The sequence below is a fragment of the Fibroporia radiculosa genome (genome assembly GCF_000313525.1).
Source record: "Fibroporia radiculosa TFFH 294 genomic supercontigs, scaffold4931, whole genome shotgun sequence".
Taxonomy (NCBI): domain Eukaryota; kingdom Fungi; phylum Basidiomycota; class Agaricomycetes; order Polyporales; family Fibroporiaceae; genus Fibroporia; species Fibroporia radiculosa.
Window position 1 is genome coordinate 136,626 of NW_012133413.1, and position 14,143 is coordinate 150,768.

Genomic DNA, 14,143 nt, shown 5'->3' on the forward strand with positions numbered 1-14,143 from the left:
AATGCGTGCGATGTTTGTGAGTAGCAAAATCTCAAGAACATACACCGTTGCCGAGGCTGTAGTAATCGGAAATCGGAAGTTGGTCGGAAGAGTTCTGGCAAATGCAGCGAACGAATAATGTCTCCTCACGTGATTCCTCGCTGACGCCATCGATCGCGGAACACCGAACAGTTCGACCGGCAAGTCTCAAAGCTCAAAGTTCCAAGTGAATCCTATGAGCCCACAGACTGCCCACAGACTCACAGCGCGTGAGCACATGTAATCTGGAATCCGGAGCTCCATGAAGTGGACGGGACGACGGAAACGGCTAGTCTCACCCGCACTAATTCGATGCATGTATTTATATCTGAAGTCCAGTGAAGGTTCGAGATTGTGACCTACGTCAAACTGATTAAGATACAAAATAGCAAGAGTGGGAAGCTATTCGAAATCAGAGACCATTGACGGACACGACGTCAAGCACAACAGATCACACTGGTTCTGACTCTCAGTACGTAGCCGCAAGGCGTTGCCAGATATACTGCTTAGCCTATTCAAGGATGAGTAACAATTCTGAGAAATTGATCGTACAAAACTTACGGAAATCGCTTCATACTTCTTCGGGTTCTCAGCCGAGTATGTCCCAGGAAGACAATCCACTGTTTTAGTGTAGTCCTGTCGAAATCATAATTATAGGCGAAGGTCATGGTAAGGTAAGATTCTCTTACCGCGGAGCTAAACTGTTGACATCGAAATTAGACGTGAGAAAATAAATAATCGTTAGGATCAGACAATTCTGGATCACATACGTAGGGAATAGAGTAGCGTTCTGGTGTCATACCATCGGCCGAGACGAGGTTGGGAGGCGCACGAACACGATGGACAGTGCTCTTAATTGTATCGTTAGACCCTGCAAATGAATAATCTAGATCTGACATCACAGTCCAGACTCGATGAACACTCACATCGCATTAAGAAGTCACCCGCGTTTACGATTATGGAGCCTTCAATAGGAGTTGCAGGCTACATCAAATCAGCTAATATCCAATATGTCGTGGCGAGCTGGTTAACGACGCACAGTGAACTCGCCCGGCCTGTTCGGATTCTCGACTTCCAAACCGCCAGCGTTGTCCTGCATCAACATAGTAAGACTGCCGAAATCCGAGTGGGCACCGATGCGGGCAATTTCATCGTTTTTCAACTGTGACAGCGGTACACTTTGGATCGAGGGTAAATTGGTGTTCTGCGATGCCCAACAATAGACGACTCGTACCTGGGATAATGAAGTAGCCGAAGTTGATTATCTGGAGCGGCATGAAACTGAACCAGATAGTCTTCTGACAAATGCAGCCCCAGAGCAAGAGCTCTCAGTATGGTCAGCTCAACTTTGTAGCAAGCCTACAGGTATTGTGATATAGTGCACTGTCCACGGGCGATGTACGAGAGTAACAACATACCCAGAAGAAACCAAGGCAAGTTTCTTTGAAGCCAGGAAGAATGCCCTCCGGCAACCAGATATTAGGCATATGTTCGCTATCCTCGCGCCCGCATTCGAAGCTCTCCTTGACGTCCGGTGCATTGCGGATCTTGGTGATCTCATCTGAATCATAGACATGCTGCGAAACCTTCTCAATTCCAGGAGCAGAATATCCTGAATGCAGCCTGAATTATCCCGCACGTCATTAACCAGATGTGAGTTACCCACCACGATGATGTGTTCCGGACGGAGGATGAGGAGCGAGTTGTTTTACATCCATAGGCTGGGCAAAGAACTTCTTAGACTTGTGGCATCATCAACAATCTATTCCCACTTTGCTGATCGTGAAGTAAGAGATGAAAGCATACCCAATCGAACATCTCATCTATCTTCTCCTTCGGCAAACCGTGGTTAACCAGATACACAAAACCAACATCTCTGAACGATCTGTACATGGCATCAGCCACACCCTGCTTGTTCGAACCATCTATGAAAGGGGCGAAGTCAATGATTGGAATGCCTTGCACGTCGCCAATGTTGACATCGGACATTGTAATTCTTCGTATAGTGTGATCGAATGCCAGGGTAGAAGAGAAGCCAATTACGAGTGACCCAATTGCGAGTTTGCTGTTTAAGTACTGACTTCCTGGCGTGACTTACTAAAGGAGTTCCAACTTTCGGGAGCGTCTCAGTCTCCAAAGCTAAAGAGCCTACCACGCCAGATAACAACGGCGCATTCGTTTGGAAGATAAGCCTATCATGAGTAAAAATAGGCGAGAAAGTGTTGATGCCCCTATAACAAAAGCAAGGAGCCAAGAAGTTGAGTATCTCAACGTTCCTGAAGCTGACTAGTAGAGATCGAATCAATAATCCAGGAGAGACAACGCGTGACGTCACAGTACTCGCTGTCCACGTGATCGTGACCTAGATCTAGCGTTTAACTTTAAGTCCGCCCGTCTTGACCCAGGTCAGTCGTTCAATCTGTGCATTCTGATTGTAAGCACTGGAGTATAATGGAAGAAGATGCCTCAGAAGGAAGATTCTACGCTACATTCGAGAAATACCAGCAATTCACAGACCTACAGCATTCGATTTTGTCGCTAGATGTCTGGCAGGAACCTACTATTGAAGAAAACAGAGAGGAAGATCTATTGTTGAAGAAAATGTCTCTCATTGTATGAGTTCATATGGCTGCCTCAAGCCTGTAGCTGACCAGACCAATGATGCATCTAGTTGAATGAGTATCAGGAGCAAGCACATCTGCTCGATCCGTTTCTAGAGCAACTAGTTACTCCCGTTATCGAGACAATCAAAAGCCATGCAAAACATCTGGCCTCAACTACTCAGGACAAAGTCCCTGGTCCTCGCATCGATCGTATTGCGTGCCTCTTGTATAGCTATATCAAGTTCAGAGGGTATAAGACGATCAGTCAGTGTCATCTCTCGTGAAGGGACTACACCTCATCTTTTCGTGCCCAGCTAGATTTTTCCCTCATGAGATATCCGATCTTTCAATCGCGCTGGACTACATTGTGTCGCCAATTAGCCCTACCCAAGACCCGGGTCAATGGCCTTTGAGATATTCCGTTCTGTTGTGGCTTTCGCTTATTTGCATGATACCTTTTGATCTTGAGCAATTCGACGACCATGATTCTCTTGGACAGACTTCCGCCAAACTCGAGTCTCTGGCAAGGTCATATCTAGGGAAAGCCGGACTGGACCGTGAGGGTTCCGCTATCCTCCTATCCAGATTATACATGAGGTATGTCCATGCATGTCTGTATAGCATTCTTTCTCAGTGTTGTAGGAAAGATATGTTTGCCAGCTTGCCAGTATTTTTGGATTGGTCTATCGCCGCGCTCAGCAATTCCAATGATCCTTTCCCCGTTAGTGTCTTGGATAAACTAGGATCAATCGTGTTCTTATATTTCATCAGTGTATAGGATCGTTGCAGGTGCTATGTGAAGTCGTCAAATCTGGATCGGTAGAACAAGTGAAGACGCATCTAGCCAGACTTCTCCAATTTTTCGGCGCCGTAACTGGCAATGAATCTCTTACGAGGAATACGCTGGTCCGAAAGCTGACGGTGAAATTGATCTCCCGTGCTGCGCTGCGTCTCCTCCCCGCTACCATCAGTGCGGCGCGAAGTAAAGGCGCGGTATTTCATCGATGGGCTCTTCAATAGGGGCTTACCTCAACATAGGTCGTGTTCTTACTTCGAGTAGTGTTGCTGATCTGGATGCGCAAACGGATGATTCTGACGTTCAAGATGTTGACGTTCCAGAAGAAGTCGAAACCATACTGCAAGAGCTCTTTAATGCACTTCAGGACAAGGTGCAGAACGACTTCATTCATGTTGCCGACCATATATTGAACGGGATTGCAGGACACGGTTGTTCGATGGTCTTCTGCCAAGGGTGTTGCGCGTATAGCAGAGCGACTTCCTCCTGAATATACCGAACAAGTACTCGACACACTCATCGGTTTGTTCTCGATCCATTCTATGGCTGCCGCAAGCATCTACGACATGCCGTCTCTGGCCGAGGGAACCTGGCATGGAGCTTGTCTCGCGTGTGCAGAAATGGCACGAAGAGGATTGGTTATCGACGAGAGGCTTCCAGAGCTTATAGAATGGCTGTGTAAAGTATGGCATTCCTACCTTGTATACTCACCCTACTAATAAGGTTATTGGCAGGCATTATATTTCGACATCCGAAAGGGCGCGCATTCCATTGGGTCGAATGTTCGAGATGCCGCTTCCTATGTATTGTGGTCGCTCGCGCGGGCTCAAGGCGTCGCTGCTCTAGCGCCCCATGCGGATAACTTATCCCATAGACTGATTGCTGTTGCTCTGTTTGACAGGGAGATTCACATTCGCCGGGCTGCGAGTGCCACGTTCCAAGAATACGTTGGTCGAACAGTGGGTGGTTCACACATAGGCGAAGAGCCATCCTCTGACGACACCATCGCCCGCAGAGTTTGTTCGCGCATGGAATTGATATCCTGCGTAAAACCGATTTCTATGCTGTCGGTGTCCGCCGGAACTCTTTTCTCATCGCTGCCCCGGATGTTGCAGAGTGAGTAGGTTGCGTATAGTCGTGTCAGCAAATACTGACTTTAATCGAATGGATCTCAGACATGTGGAGTACCGTCCATTTCTCATTGATCAACTGATCTCGATTACGTTACGGCATTGGGATCCCTCAATGAGGCAATTAGGAGCACAATCGCTTCGCGCGATTTGTCAATTGGATCTCCCCAATTTGGCATCAGATGCAGCACATAGGGCGGTTGGTCATTGTATCTACTAAAGTTCAGGTGTTGTAATTGACCAGTCGTCGACCAGTCACAATTTCTAACAGGGCCCGACATGACGGATATTCATGGAGCTCTTTTGGCGTTGACGGAGCTGGCGGCTACTTATCAGAATAGGAGCAAAGACTCGGAAGCAGAACGCCGCAAGGTCTGTTCTATAAAGTTCAGTAGCATGGCTGACGCTAGAAGCTGCCACAGATTTTCGCGTACCTGTCTCAGGTTCCTCTTAAGATTGTCGAATCACCAAGACACGAGTTAGTCACCACTGCCGCTTGCAATCTGATTGCGACCAGCATCTCCATCGAAGAAACACAATTAGCCAGATCTAGTGTTCCCCATTGGCGCAAAATTGTAGATATTGGCCTTAAGAGCAAGAGCGATGTTGTTCAGGAAGCTGCGGCAATGGCCATGGCCGCTGTCAGTAAGTTGGTAGACTGCTCCGCAATCGTTGATAGGTAATGTTTACATTGGACTATTATCTCATCTCAGAAGCTCACTTCTCGGGACAGGCTGATCCGCGAGTTCGGAACCGCATCATCCCCAATGCAACAAAGCATCTGCAAGGTCTTAGGTGTTCTAGACTACGATGCACACCCTCATGGCCTCTCTGAAGCTGTTCGATGCCTGTTGTACAGCGTAAATCGATCGGTATGTTTCCCATTTTCTGTTTTTCCGAACGCACACCGATAACACCGCAGATGACACCGATAAAAGTGACCGTAGAAACTCGCCGCAATGCATACACGTCTATGTCCCTCATTCTGGCCAATATTGCCACCCGGCTGACTTACCGTGGGGTTCTCGTTATGTCGTGTTGCGACATACTGACAATGTGTTAGATCTGGTACCAGGCATGGTTTGTGAAATCATCGATGCACTGCAAGCTGGACTTACTGATTACACATCGGATGAGCGAGGTGACGTTGGTTCTTGGGTTCGAATTGCGTGTGTGAAGGGGCTTACTTCATTGGCGGAGACGCTCTTCTCACACGCGGGAAACTTGCCCAACCTCGCGGACTATTTCCCTGCATCGAAATATCACGATGCCGTCGGCGGAATCCTCAAGCAAGGCATGGAGAGGCTGGACAACGTTCGGAGAGAAGCGGGAGATTGTTTCCTTCGCCTCCTTCTGTTGCCATTACCCCTGACACCTGATGCGGAGGCGTGGCAAATATGTGGCGACACGCTCATGAAGCAGCTCTTCTTAAGGTAGTTTTTCTTGCAGTCTCTTTGGTGTGTAAAGATGACTAATTGGCCACACTGTACAGCGATAATGAGACAATTGGATGGAATGACGGCGACAGGTTCTTTCCGCGGGCCGTAAGGGTTCTGGGAATTGAGAAGTATCGCGAAGCTGTTCTTGCTGGGCTCGTGTTGAGTGCGAGTACAAAGACCGACAGCACGGTAAGCCGCATCTGCCATTTGTTTTCGAGGGATTATGATAGTTAAACCGTTGTCTGGAGCAGCAACGTCCCGTGTCGGCAGGCCTCATTGCTTACACGCGTACCCTGCCTGTCGCTGCCGAAGGAACAGCGTACGATCTATGTGGCCTGGCCAGAGATTTACTGGCCCAGGCAAAGCGGAATTTGGGTGCCAACAGCGTGGTCGTACCCGTGCTGCAGACGTATAATCTGCTCTTGGAAGCAGACGTTTTCGAACCGCTGGCTACAAATTTAGCCGGTTTGGAGTGGTGCGCATTCTTTCCTCCGGTTCGGATCATGTTCTGATTTGGACGTAGTTTGGCGGAGCTTCTTGCAATTGCCTCAAGAAATGTGTGCAGACTCAAGAACCATCAGCGCATCATCATGTCTATGCGAATGTAGGCTCCAGGGTCTTTTTTTTTTTGGAACGGTACAATTACTGATGAGAGCTTGAAGAGTTGTCAACTTGCTGCCGGTGGATCAGCTCCGGGAAAAGTGCATTACGCAGCTTCCTCAATATTTGACGCACCAATATCCAAAGGTAAAGCTCATGGCATGACAGCTTCATCTTGTCCATCCATAAATTACAACAACGAACAGGTTCGAGCGGACACTGCAGAGCATCTTTACCTTGTCTTACAAACCAAAGACCTTGGTTACGAGACCGATGAAGCAGAAGATATATTACTTGAGACCGAATGGTTGGTGGTCGCACTGCTTTGGAAATATCATTTCTCGTACTGAGATGCGGTTCACAGGGCCTCGGGTGATGTATCGACTGTTGCAGATGCTGCGCAAAGATGTTCACAGCTGCTTATGATAATAGAGTCGTAGCTCATTGGCTCTAGCTGAGGCAGGCTATGAGTATAAGCGAATCGTTTAAACGGGTTGTATTATGACGTCGTCGCAGTTGTAATAAATCGCATTGAAAGCGTGGGAACCTGTCTGGGCTGCGGCGCTTGTGGGCATCGTACCTGCACGCAACCGTCTGATATACTCCGGTACCTGCGCGCATTTCACGACTTCACGATGGTTGCAGACCCACGGATCAGCGACAAGGAACTCGCAGCTATCAATGCTGCGGCGGTCACGCGCGAATATACGGTAAAACCACACATCGGTGAGAAGTTTATCGACACGCCCACGCAGCCTTGCTGAGCCCTCGCAACATGCAGACTACCGGACGGTCTCAGCAATCAACGGGTTTGTCCTTGCATTTTCCACAATAATTTTGTTTTGCTGGAAATTTTCGCAGGCCCCTCGTTGTCCTGGATAATGTCAAGGTGAGTGTTTGTGAGTAAATTATGAGCCAATGCTCACCTGGTCGTACATCAGTTCCCTTCGTACAATGAGATTGTACAGCTCACTCTGCCGGATGGAACGAAACGTGGGGGCCAAGTCTTGGAAGTGCAGGGAAAGAAAGCCATTGTGCAAGTCTTTGAGGGTACGTCGGGAGTGGATGTGAAGGCGACGCATGTCGAGTTCACGGGAAGCAGCATGAAACTCCCCGTTGCTGAGGACATGTTGGGTCGGATATTCAACGGTTCTGGCCTTCCGATTGATCAGGGTCCGAAGGTGTTTGCGGAGGATTACCTCGATATCAACGGTCGGTTGTTTTCCGTCCCTATGTGTGCATACTACTGACAACGAGTCACGCTCTAGGCTCTCCTATCAATCCATATTCTCGTATATACCCCGAAGAAATGATTCAGACCGGTATTTCTACAATCGACACCATGAACTCTATTGCCCGAGGCCAAAAGATCCCTATCTTCTCGGCAGCCGGTCTACCTCATAATGAGGTAGGACTCTCTTGCACGCGTATGCCCCGTGTACTGACTGCAGTAGATTGCTGCCCAAATCGTGCGACAAGCCGGTCTTGTCAAGCGGCCGACAAAGGACGTCCATGACGGCCATGAGGACAACTTCTCTGTTGTATTTGCGGCCATGGGTGTCAACATGGAAACGGCGCGGTTCTTCAAGCAGGACTTCGAGGAGAACGGAAGTCTAGACCGGGTCACGCTCTTCCTCAATCTCGCTAACGACCCTACGATCGAGCGGATTATCACGCCCCGTCTGGCCCTCACCACTGCCGAGTACTATGCGTACCAGCTGGAAAAGCATGTGCTGGTTATCCTGACAGATATGTCATCGTATGCAGATGCATTGCGCGAGGTAAGCCCTGCGTCGCCAAGTCCATCAGTCCGTTGTAACACAGCACGACGCTAGGTTTCGGCCGCGCGCGAGGAGGTCCCTGGTCGTCGTGGATACCCCGGATACATGTACACTGACCTGTCCACCATCTATGAGCGTGCTGGACGCGTGGAGGGTCGCAATGGCTCCATCACCCAAATACCGATTCTCACCATGCCAAACGACGGTGAGTAATCGCAGATACTCTAGTGTAACACCTTGTCATATCGGGTCACTTTGCAGATATCACGCACCCGATCCCTGACCTGACAGGCTACATTACCGAGGGCCAAATCTTCGTGGATCGTCAGCTGCACAACAGGCAAATTTATCCGCCAATCAACGTGCTACCCTCGTTGTCGCGTCTCATGAAGAGCGCCATTGGCGAGAAGCTCACGCGAAAAGATCATGGCGACGTCTCGAATCAGCTGGCAAGTGTTATCTTGATGGGAACTATGAGCGTTATTCACGTTGTTGCTCCAGTATGCAAAATACGCCATCGGGCGAGATGCCGCTTCGATGAAGGCAGTCGTCGGTGAGGAGGCGTTGTCACCAGAAGACAAGCTTGCGTTGGAGTTCCTGGACAAATTCGAACGGCAGTTCGTGGGTCAAGGTTCGTCTGGTTCATGTGCAGGCGTTTGCGGGTAGGACGACTGACGTCCCGCAGGTGCCTACGAGTCGCGAACCATCTTCGAGTCCCTCGACCTTGCCTGGAGTCTGCTGCGTATTTTCCCGAAGGAGCAATTGAATCGTATAAGCCCCAAGATCATCGCCGAGTTCTACGGTCGCAAAGCGAAGAAGCCGACGGAGGACGCGCAAGCCAGCGGCCAGACAGACGGGAAGTTGATTGATGATGAGTGAAGGACGCTTTCCAGCCCACTTATGTACATCCCACAGCTGTGTAGAAGCAATCTCATGACCATCCATGATGGTACAGCATGCTCATGGGTGGGTAAGTAGTACCCGGATTGCGCTATCTGCGCGGGTGAGCCGTGCGCTTTTGTGACGTCAAAATTCAGCGAGCGAATGGAGCATTGTTTGTGACGCTCAAAACATGTATTGTGGAGGCATGTACTACAATCGCTGGAGGACAATGACAGTGCGGACGTGCAGCATACCTACCAGGTGTGAGTGGACGAGCGGGCGCTGAAGGGGTTCACACCTCACGCGGGATCTTCGGGCGCAGTTTAGACGTCCGGGATAGGAAGGTTCAATTAAACACTGGCCACGCAGCACGAGAGCTTAGGGGGCGGAGGAACAAGACATCTTGACAAGAGGATGACGTGATAGAATTCCAGGAGACGGTGTCCAGTTCATAACGCCTGGCGTGAGAGCTGGGAGTGCAGTCTCGAGGCGTGAGTCGGCCAGCGATGGCAAGAGCAGCCCAGCGCTGGCGCAACATGCTGAGATAAGCCTCCGGGGAAGAGGTGCAAGGAGGCCAGAGCGCGAATGTCTCCGCAGACGGCTTATCCACCGGTGGCATTGGCCCCGATCTATGATACGGGGCCTGTGCGGCGGAGGGCTGCCAGTGCCAACAATCAATGTCAGTGGGGGAGGACGGCTCCTCGTGTCGTGAATGCGTTGAGAAGACAGTGGAGAAGAAGAGGTGTGGGAGCAGTCTGCGGGAAAGCGCGACGGGACGAGCGTTGTCCTCGTGACGGGGACGCTGGACTCGGGCGAGGTGAGACAGACAGACAGAAATCGAACGGGGTGTGGCTGTAAGTGGTAAGTAGGAGCAGTGCGGGGAATGCAATCGGAATCGGTAGGATCACTGATTTGGATCAAGCTTGGACAAGTGTGCGACAAGGGGACTGTTTATCATTCGGCCAAAGGCCTCACGGTGGGCATAAACATTGAGGAAGAGGAATAGGGGCAGTGGAGAGATGGGACGTCGACCGATCTGGGTGAAGAAATGTGGGCGGTGTGCAGGATGCGTCGTGGGCGGGCGACTGACGGGATGGGTGCGTTCTGGGTCGACGTGATGGCGCGAGCGAGAGCCTCGTGGGGTCGAGGAGGAAGAGAGTCGCGCAAGGGAGATCTGATAAAGCGCGAGGTTACGTACGACGGGGAAAGACGAGTCGGAGGCGGCCAGAGAACGTGGCGGGCGTGCAGCTGGAGCGTGCGAATGAGTGCTGGACGGAGATTGGCTGGAGGTGATCCGCTGACAAGACTCGGTCGCGGACAGAGAGGAGTGAAGACAGATGGGGGCTGGAGACTGCGGGAGATCGTTGCTGGGCGAGGCTGGGGGGAAGGGAGGAGGAGGAGGAGGAAGAGGAAGAGGAGGAGAAGGTGAGGAGGGCGCGGCACTGCAGACTTGAAAGACTTTTTTCAGAAAAATGCGGCGAGCGTCTGCAGCGACTTATGGCAGCGTGGACGTCAAGCGGCCTGCCCCCATGTGTTCGCCTTCCTCTCCCTAAATATCGCCCTCCGCCTTCTTCCTCCCCCTCATTCTCTGCCTCCCCATGGACGACCTCGCCCATGAAGCCCTCCCCTTCCAGTCCCTCCGTCGCAAACGCAAGGCCGACCCCGACGACTGCCAGCCCCAGGACGCCCCCTCCGACGCCCCCTCCTGCGAGCCCATGCTCATCGACTCCTCCGCCACTCCCCGATGTCCTTCCAAGCGCACAGACCGTCCGCCCGCCCCTTCCTGGCTCCTCCCAGACGCCGACCACGCCATCGTCTCCTCCTGGCCAGAGCATCCCCCATCCTCCTCCATGGCCTACATGTCGGGCTCCCACAAGGACAGCCCGTCCAGACCAAAGCGTCCACGCATCGAGATACCCCAGCCCACCCCCGCCTCCCCACGACGCCTCCGCAGAGCCCGTGGTCTCTACAGCCACGCTGTCCCGTCTCCCCGCAGATACGTCCGCCGCGCGCGGGCCGGCGAGACTCGAGATACAGGCATCGTCTCGGCCACAGAACCTGGCCCCAGCAGAGGCTCTTTGTTACGTGTAAACAGCTTACCTTCTACTCCCCGTCACACTTCTTCTCTCCCCGTCTCCCCCGTCGACCCCATTTCGCCTCATATACCCCCACATCAGCCTCCCGTGAATCGCGAGACGCTGAAAGAATTAGACCTCGAAGCGATCTTGCGCAATCCACAGCTCCGTTCGTCTTTCCTGCATCTTATTTTTCTCCCACATACGTCTCATTCTTCTGCGCATGTACTTCTCTAGGTCATGATCTGCTTTTCGACTCGGGACTGCAGTTTCGTCCCACTTCCAGTCGCCGGAAGCGCGACATGGCGGATAATTACTGGCTCGCCATCGTCCGAGAGTTGGAGACGGGATGTACCTGCTTCACTATCGACGCCCACGGGCGGCCGTGCGAGCGGATATGCGTCTGCAGCACACCGCATATACCCACAGGCAGGCCCATATATGCGGTCGCCTTGGACCATCGCACGACCGTGCGGGTGGCTTCGCGCATCCGGCCGCTTCTGCTAGAGCTCTTGGAAGTGCTGGTGTCGATCATCCAACCCGTCATGGCAAAATCGCCCGGCTTTTGCGTCCAGCCAACGTCGCTGCACTCGCAATTCCAGCAAAACCTCACGCATGTCGCACAACTCCGAGAAGTGCTCGACGCGGACCTCATCCAACAGGAACTCGACCACGGCCTGTTCGATCCCTCTGGGGTGTTTCAGACAATTGGCGATATCATTCGATGCCATTGTGCGCCCATGCGGGATCATGCGGTCGACCAAATGGTTGCCCTCGCGAGATCGTGTGCACCAGGCGGCAACGGCAGTAAAGTCGATGCCGTTCGTGCGATTCGGTTGTGCTTCGAGATCATGGAGCTGATGAAACTGGTCAGTCTTGATTTCACTCATCTGCCAGATCGTGGGTAAGACTGATGCCCATCCTCGTTGATTGCTGACAGGATGTCGCCAACCATCAATTGCAGACACTAAGACCATATCTTGTCCAGTCGGCTGCGCAGTACGAGCTCAAGACGTTCCAGGAGAGCAGGCAGGGCGGTCACCTCTCGCTTGCGGTGACCCGCGAATGGCTGCAATCCGCACATCGCGAGGTCGCGCGGCGTGCTGAGATGTCCGGGCTGTGCTCCCTTTCCGCGGGCGACGGCTACACAAAACTTCCTCACAGAACGCAGATTCAGATAGCGGCAACCAGCGCGATCGTAGATCTAGTCTTCAACCCCCCTTCACCCCCACCAGCCTCCCCCGCCTGCTCTCCACTACCCTCTACCCCACGAACGACACCCACTGTGACGCTTTTCGCAGGGTATCCCGAGACGCTTTATCTTGATCACGGACGCCTCATGACACTCACCACCGATGCGGCAGATTTCACCGCCTTGTACATGCTCCTGATGCTCTATCGGCAGCTCGTGTTCTCCGGTTGCTCTGTGCAGGGGGATGCCGCGAGGACGAACGTGAAGCTAGATGAGCTGCTGAAACTCAAAAAGGAGATCTGGGATATCGGGCCTCCACATCTTGGCTTGTGCTTCCAAGGCGCACGGCGGACAGCAAGCCACAAGGAAGCTGGTGAGCGATTGGAAGGCAAGACGGATGCGGAGTGGGCGAAATGGCACAACGATATCAGCAACGTTGTGCTGCAGGTGGCCATGCGGGCGACGGACGCACGCCAGCGGACGAGCGCTGGCGCCTCTTCGTCCTGCTCTGCGCACGATATCAGGACGCCGGACGAGCAGACGATCAAGCTTGCGTCGAGCTGGACCGAATCGAATCTGCGGCACGAGGCGCCGCTGAGCATGCTGATGCGGAAGCGGATACGCGAGCAGGTGCTGGAGGCGGCGGTGGAGATCATGGTTCCGTCGCTGAAGAAGGGCGGGCTGCCAGCAGAGGGTGGCGTGCAGCAGGAGCCCGGGGCGGCGAGCGGGCTGGAGCCACTGATGCCGGAGATCCGCCACCTGGCGGAGAGGCTCGCAAAACTGGCATCGATTCATTTGAATGTCTACGGGGCGCTGTACGCGCAGCCCGGCTTTGTTGCAGATTGAGCGGTCCTGTGCGCGCGGCGCGGGGGACACGGACCCACCCTCATTATTGGCCGAGATTGTGTGCGGTTCGGTTTGGTATCCGTATGAAATTGCTGACGAGTGCATGTAATTACTTTTACACCTACGCAAATAATACGAGAAGAAGTTGAAATGTGCGGAGGTGGTGCGTCTGGCGTGAGGCTCGGGTGAGGGACGAGCGGAAGGTGTAGTTCATGTCTGGGTAGCGTGGTGAGGGGACGTGATCAGGGAGACGCTGAGAAGCAGCAGGGCGAATCCGAGGGGAAGCGAGAGTCATGGGGCCGACGTCGACGTGCTCCCGACCACGATGGGGGCGAGGTCGACGACAGCCACGAGCACGACGGCGGACGGTGTATTTGTGCGTGTGCCAATATTTGTCAGCGGAGGCGGGGAGTTTGCTGTGCGCGCGGCTGCTGGGCCAAGTCACTCATGTCGACGCAACCCGACTCGTCCATCAGGTTCACGTTCCTCGCGACGCTCTTCCTCCTCCTCTTCGTCTCTGCCGCCATCGTCCTGCGCTCGTTCATCCTCCGCAGACGCTTCCGCCGCAGGCTCGACGAGGCCCTTGCCGCCGGCCTCCTCCTCGCCCCGCCCGATCCCCCCGGCGCTCCGCCTCTCCGCAAGAGGCCCGTCCGCCCATCCATCTGGGACGCCGCCCTCGTCCCCGCACAGGGCGAACACTGGGCAAGGCTCTCGGTCAGTTCCCCCCCTCACCCTCCGCTGACTGCACGCTGTCCTGATCCCGCCCCCGCAGCCCGTCGCT

The 14,143-nt window shown here is 53.1% G+C and overlaps 4 protein-coding genes across 4 annotated transcripts; 3 read left to right on the forward strand and 1 right to left on the reverse strand.

Annotated features, from left to right (window-relative positions):
- Nucleotides 1–487: 487 nt before the first annotated feature.
- FIBRA_05676 (uncharacterized protein) lies at nt 488–2,007 on the reverse strand (the record flags this gene model as incomplete). The annotated part of the gene is made up of 10 exons (XM_012327435.1): nt 488–529; nt 580–654; nt 708–719; nt 789–889; nt 945–1,002; nt 1,058–1,196; nt 1,253–1,377; nt 1,437–1,630; nt 1,685–1,760; nt 1,825–2,007. 10 exons carry the CDS (start codon nt 2,005–2,007, stop codon nt 488–490), a joined length of 1,005 nt encoding a protein of 334 aa, XP_012182825.1.
- A 462-nt stretch (nt 2,008–2,469) lies between these two features.
- On the forward strand, nt 2,470–6,594 carry FIBRA_05677 (uncharacterized protein; the record flags this gene model as incomplete). The annotated part of the gene is made up of 18 exons (XM_012327436.1): nt 2,470–2,631; nt 2,690–2,885; nt 2,936–3,218; nt 3,264–3,342; nt 3,393–3,603; nt 3,660–3,790; nt 3,843–4,100; nt 4,152–4,376; nt 4,433–4,533; nt 4,593–4,746; nt 4,803–4,919; nt 4,970–5,188; nt 5,261–5,419; nt 5,470–5,563; nt 5,611–5,980; nt 6,040–6,175; nt 6,238–6,461; nt 6,510–6,594. 18 exons carry the CDS (start codon nt 2,470–2,472, stop codon nt 6,592–6,594), a joined length of 3,204 nt encoding a protein of 1,067 aa, XP_012182826.1.
- Nucleotides 6,595–7,221: 627 nt separating this feature from the next.
- Nucleotides 7,222–9,246, forward strand: FIBRA_05678 (uncharacterized protein; the record flags this gene model as incomplete). The annotated part of the gene is made up of 10 exons (XM_012327437.1): nt 7,222–7,312; nt 7,368–7,395; nt 7,448–7,475; nt 7,528–7,798; nt 7,855–7,994; nt 8,041–8,367; nt 8,422–8,572; nt 8,629–8,822; nt 8,869–8,998; nt 9,053–9,246. The coding sequence occupies 10 exons, from the start codon at nt 7,222–7,224 to the stop codon at nt 9,244–9,246; spliced, it is 1,554 nt and encodes a 517-aa protein (XP_012182827.1).
- A 1,601-nt stretch (nt 9,247–10,847) lies between these two features.
- Nucleotides 10,848–13,362, forward strand: FIBRA_05679 (uncharacterized protein; the record flags this gene model as incomplete). The annotated part of the gene is made up of 3 exons (XM_012327438.1): nt 10,848–11,493; nt 11,562–12,193; nt 12,265–13,362. 3 exons carry the CDS (start codon nt 10,848–10,850, stop codon nt 13,360–13,362), a joined length of 2,376 nt encoding a protein of 791 aa, XP_012182828.1.
- Between the last annotated feature and the right edge of the window lie 781 nt (nt 13,363–14,143).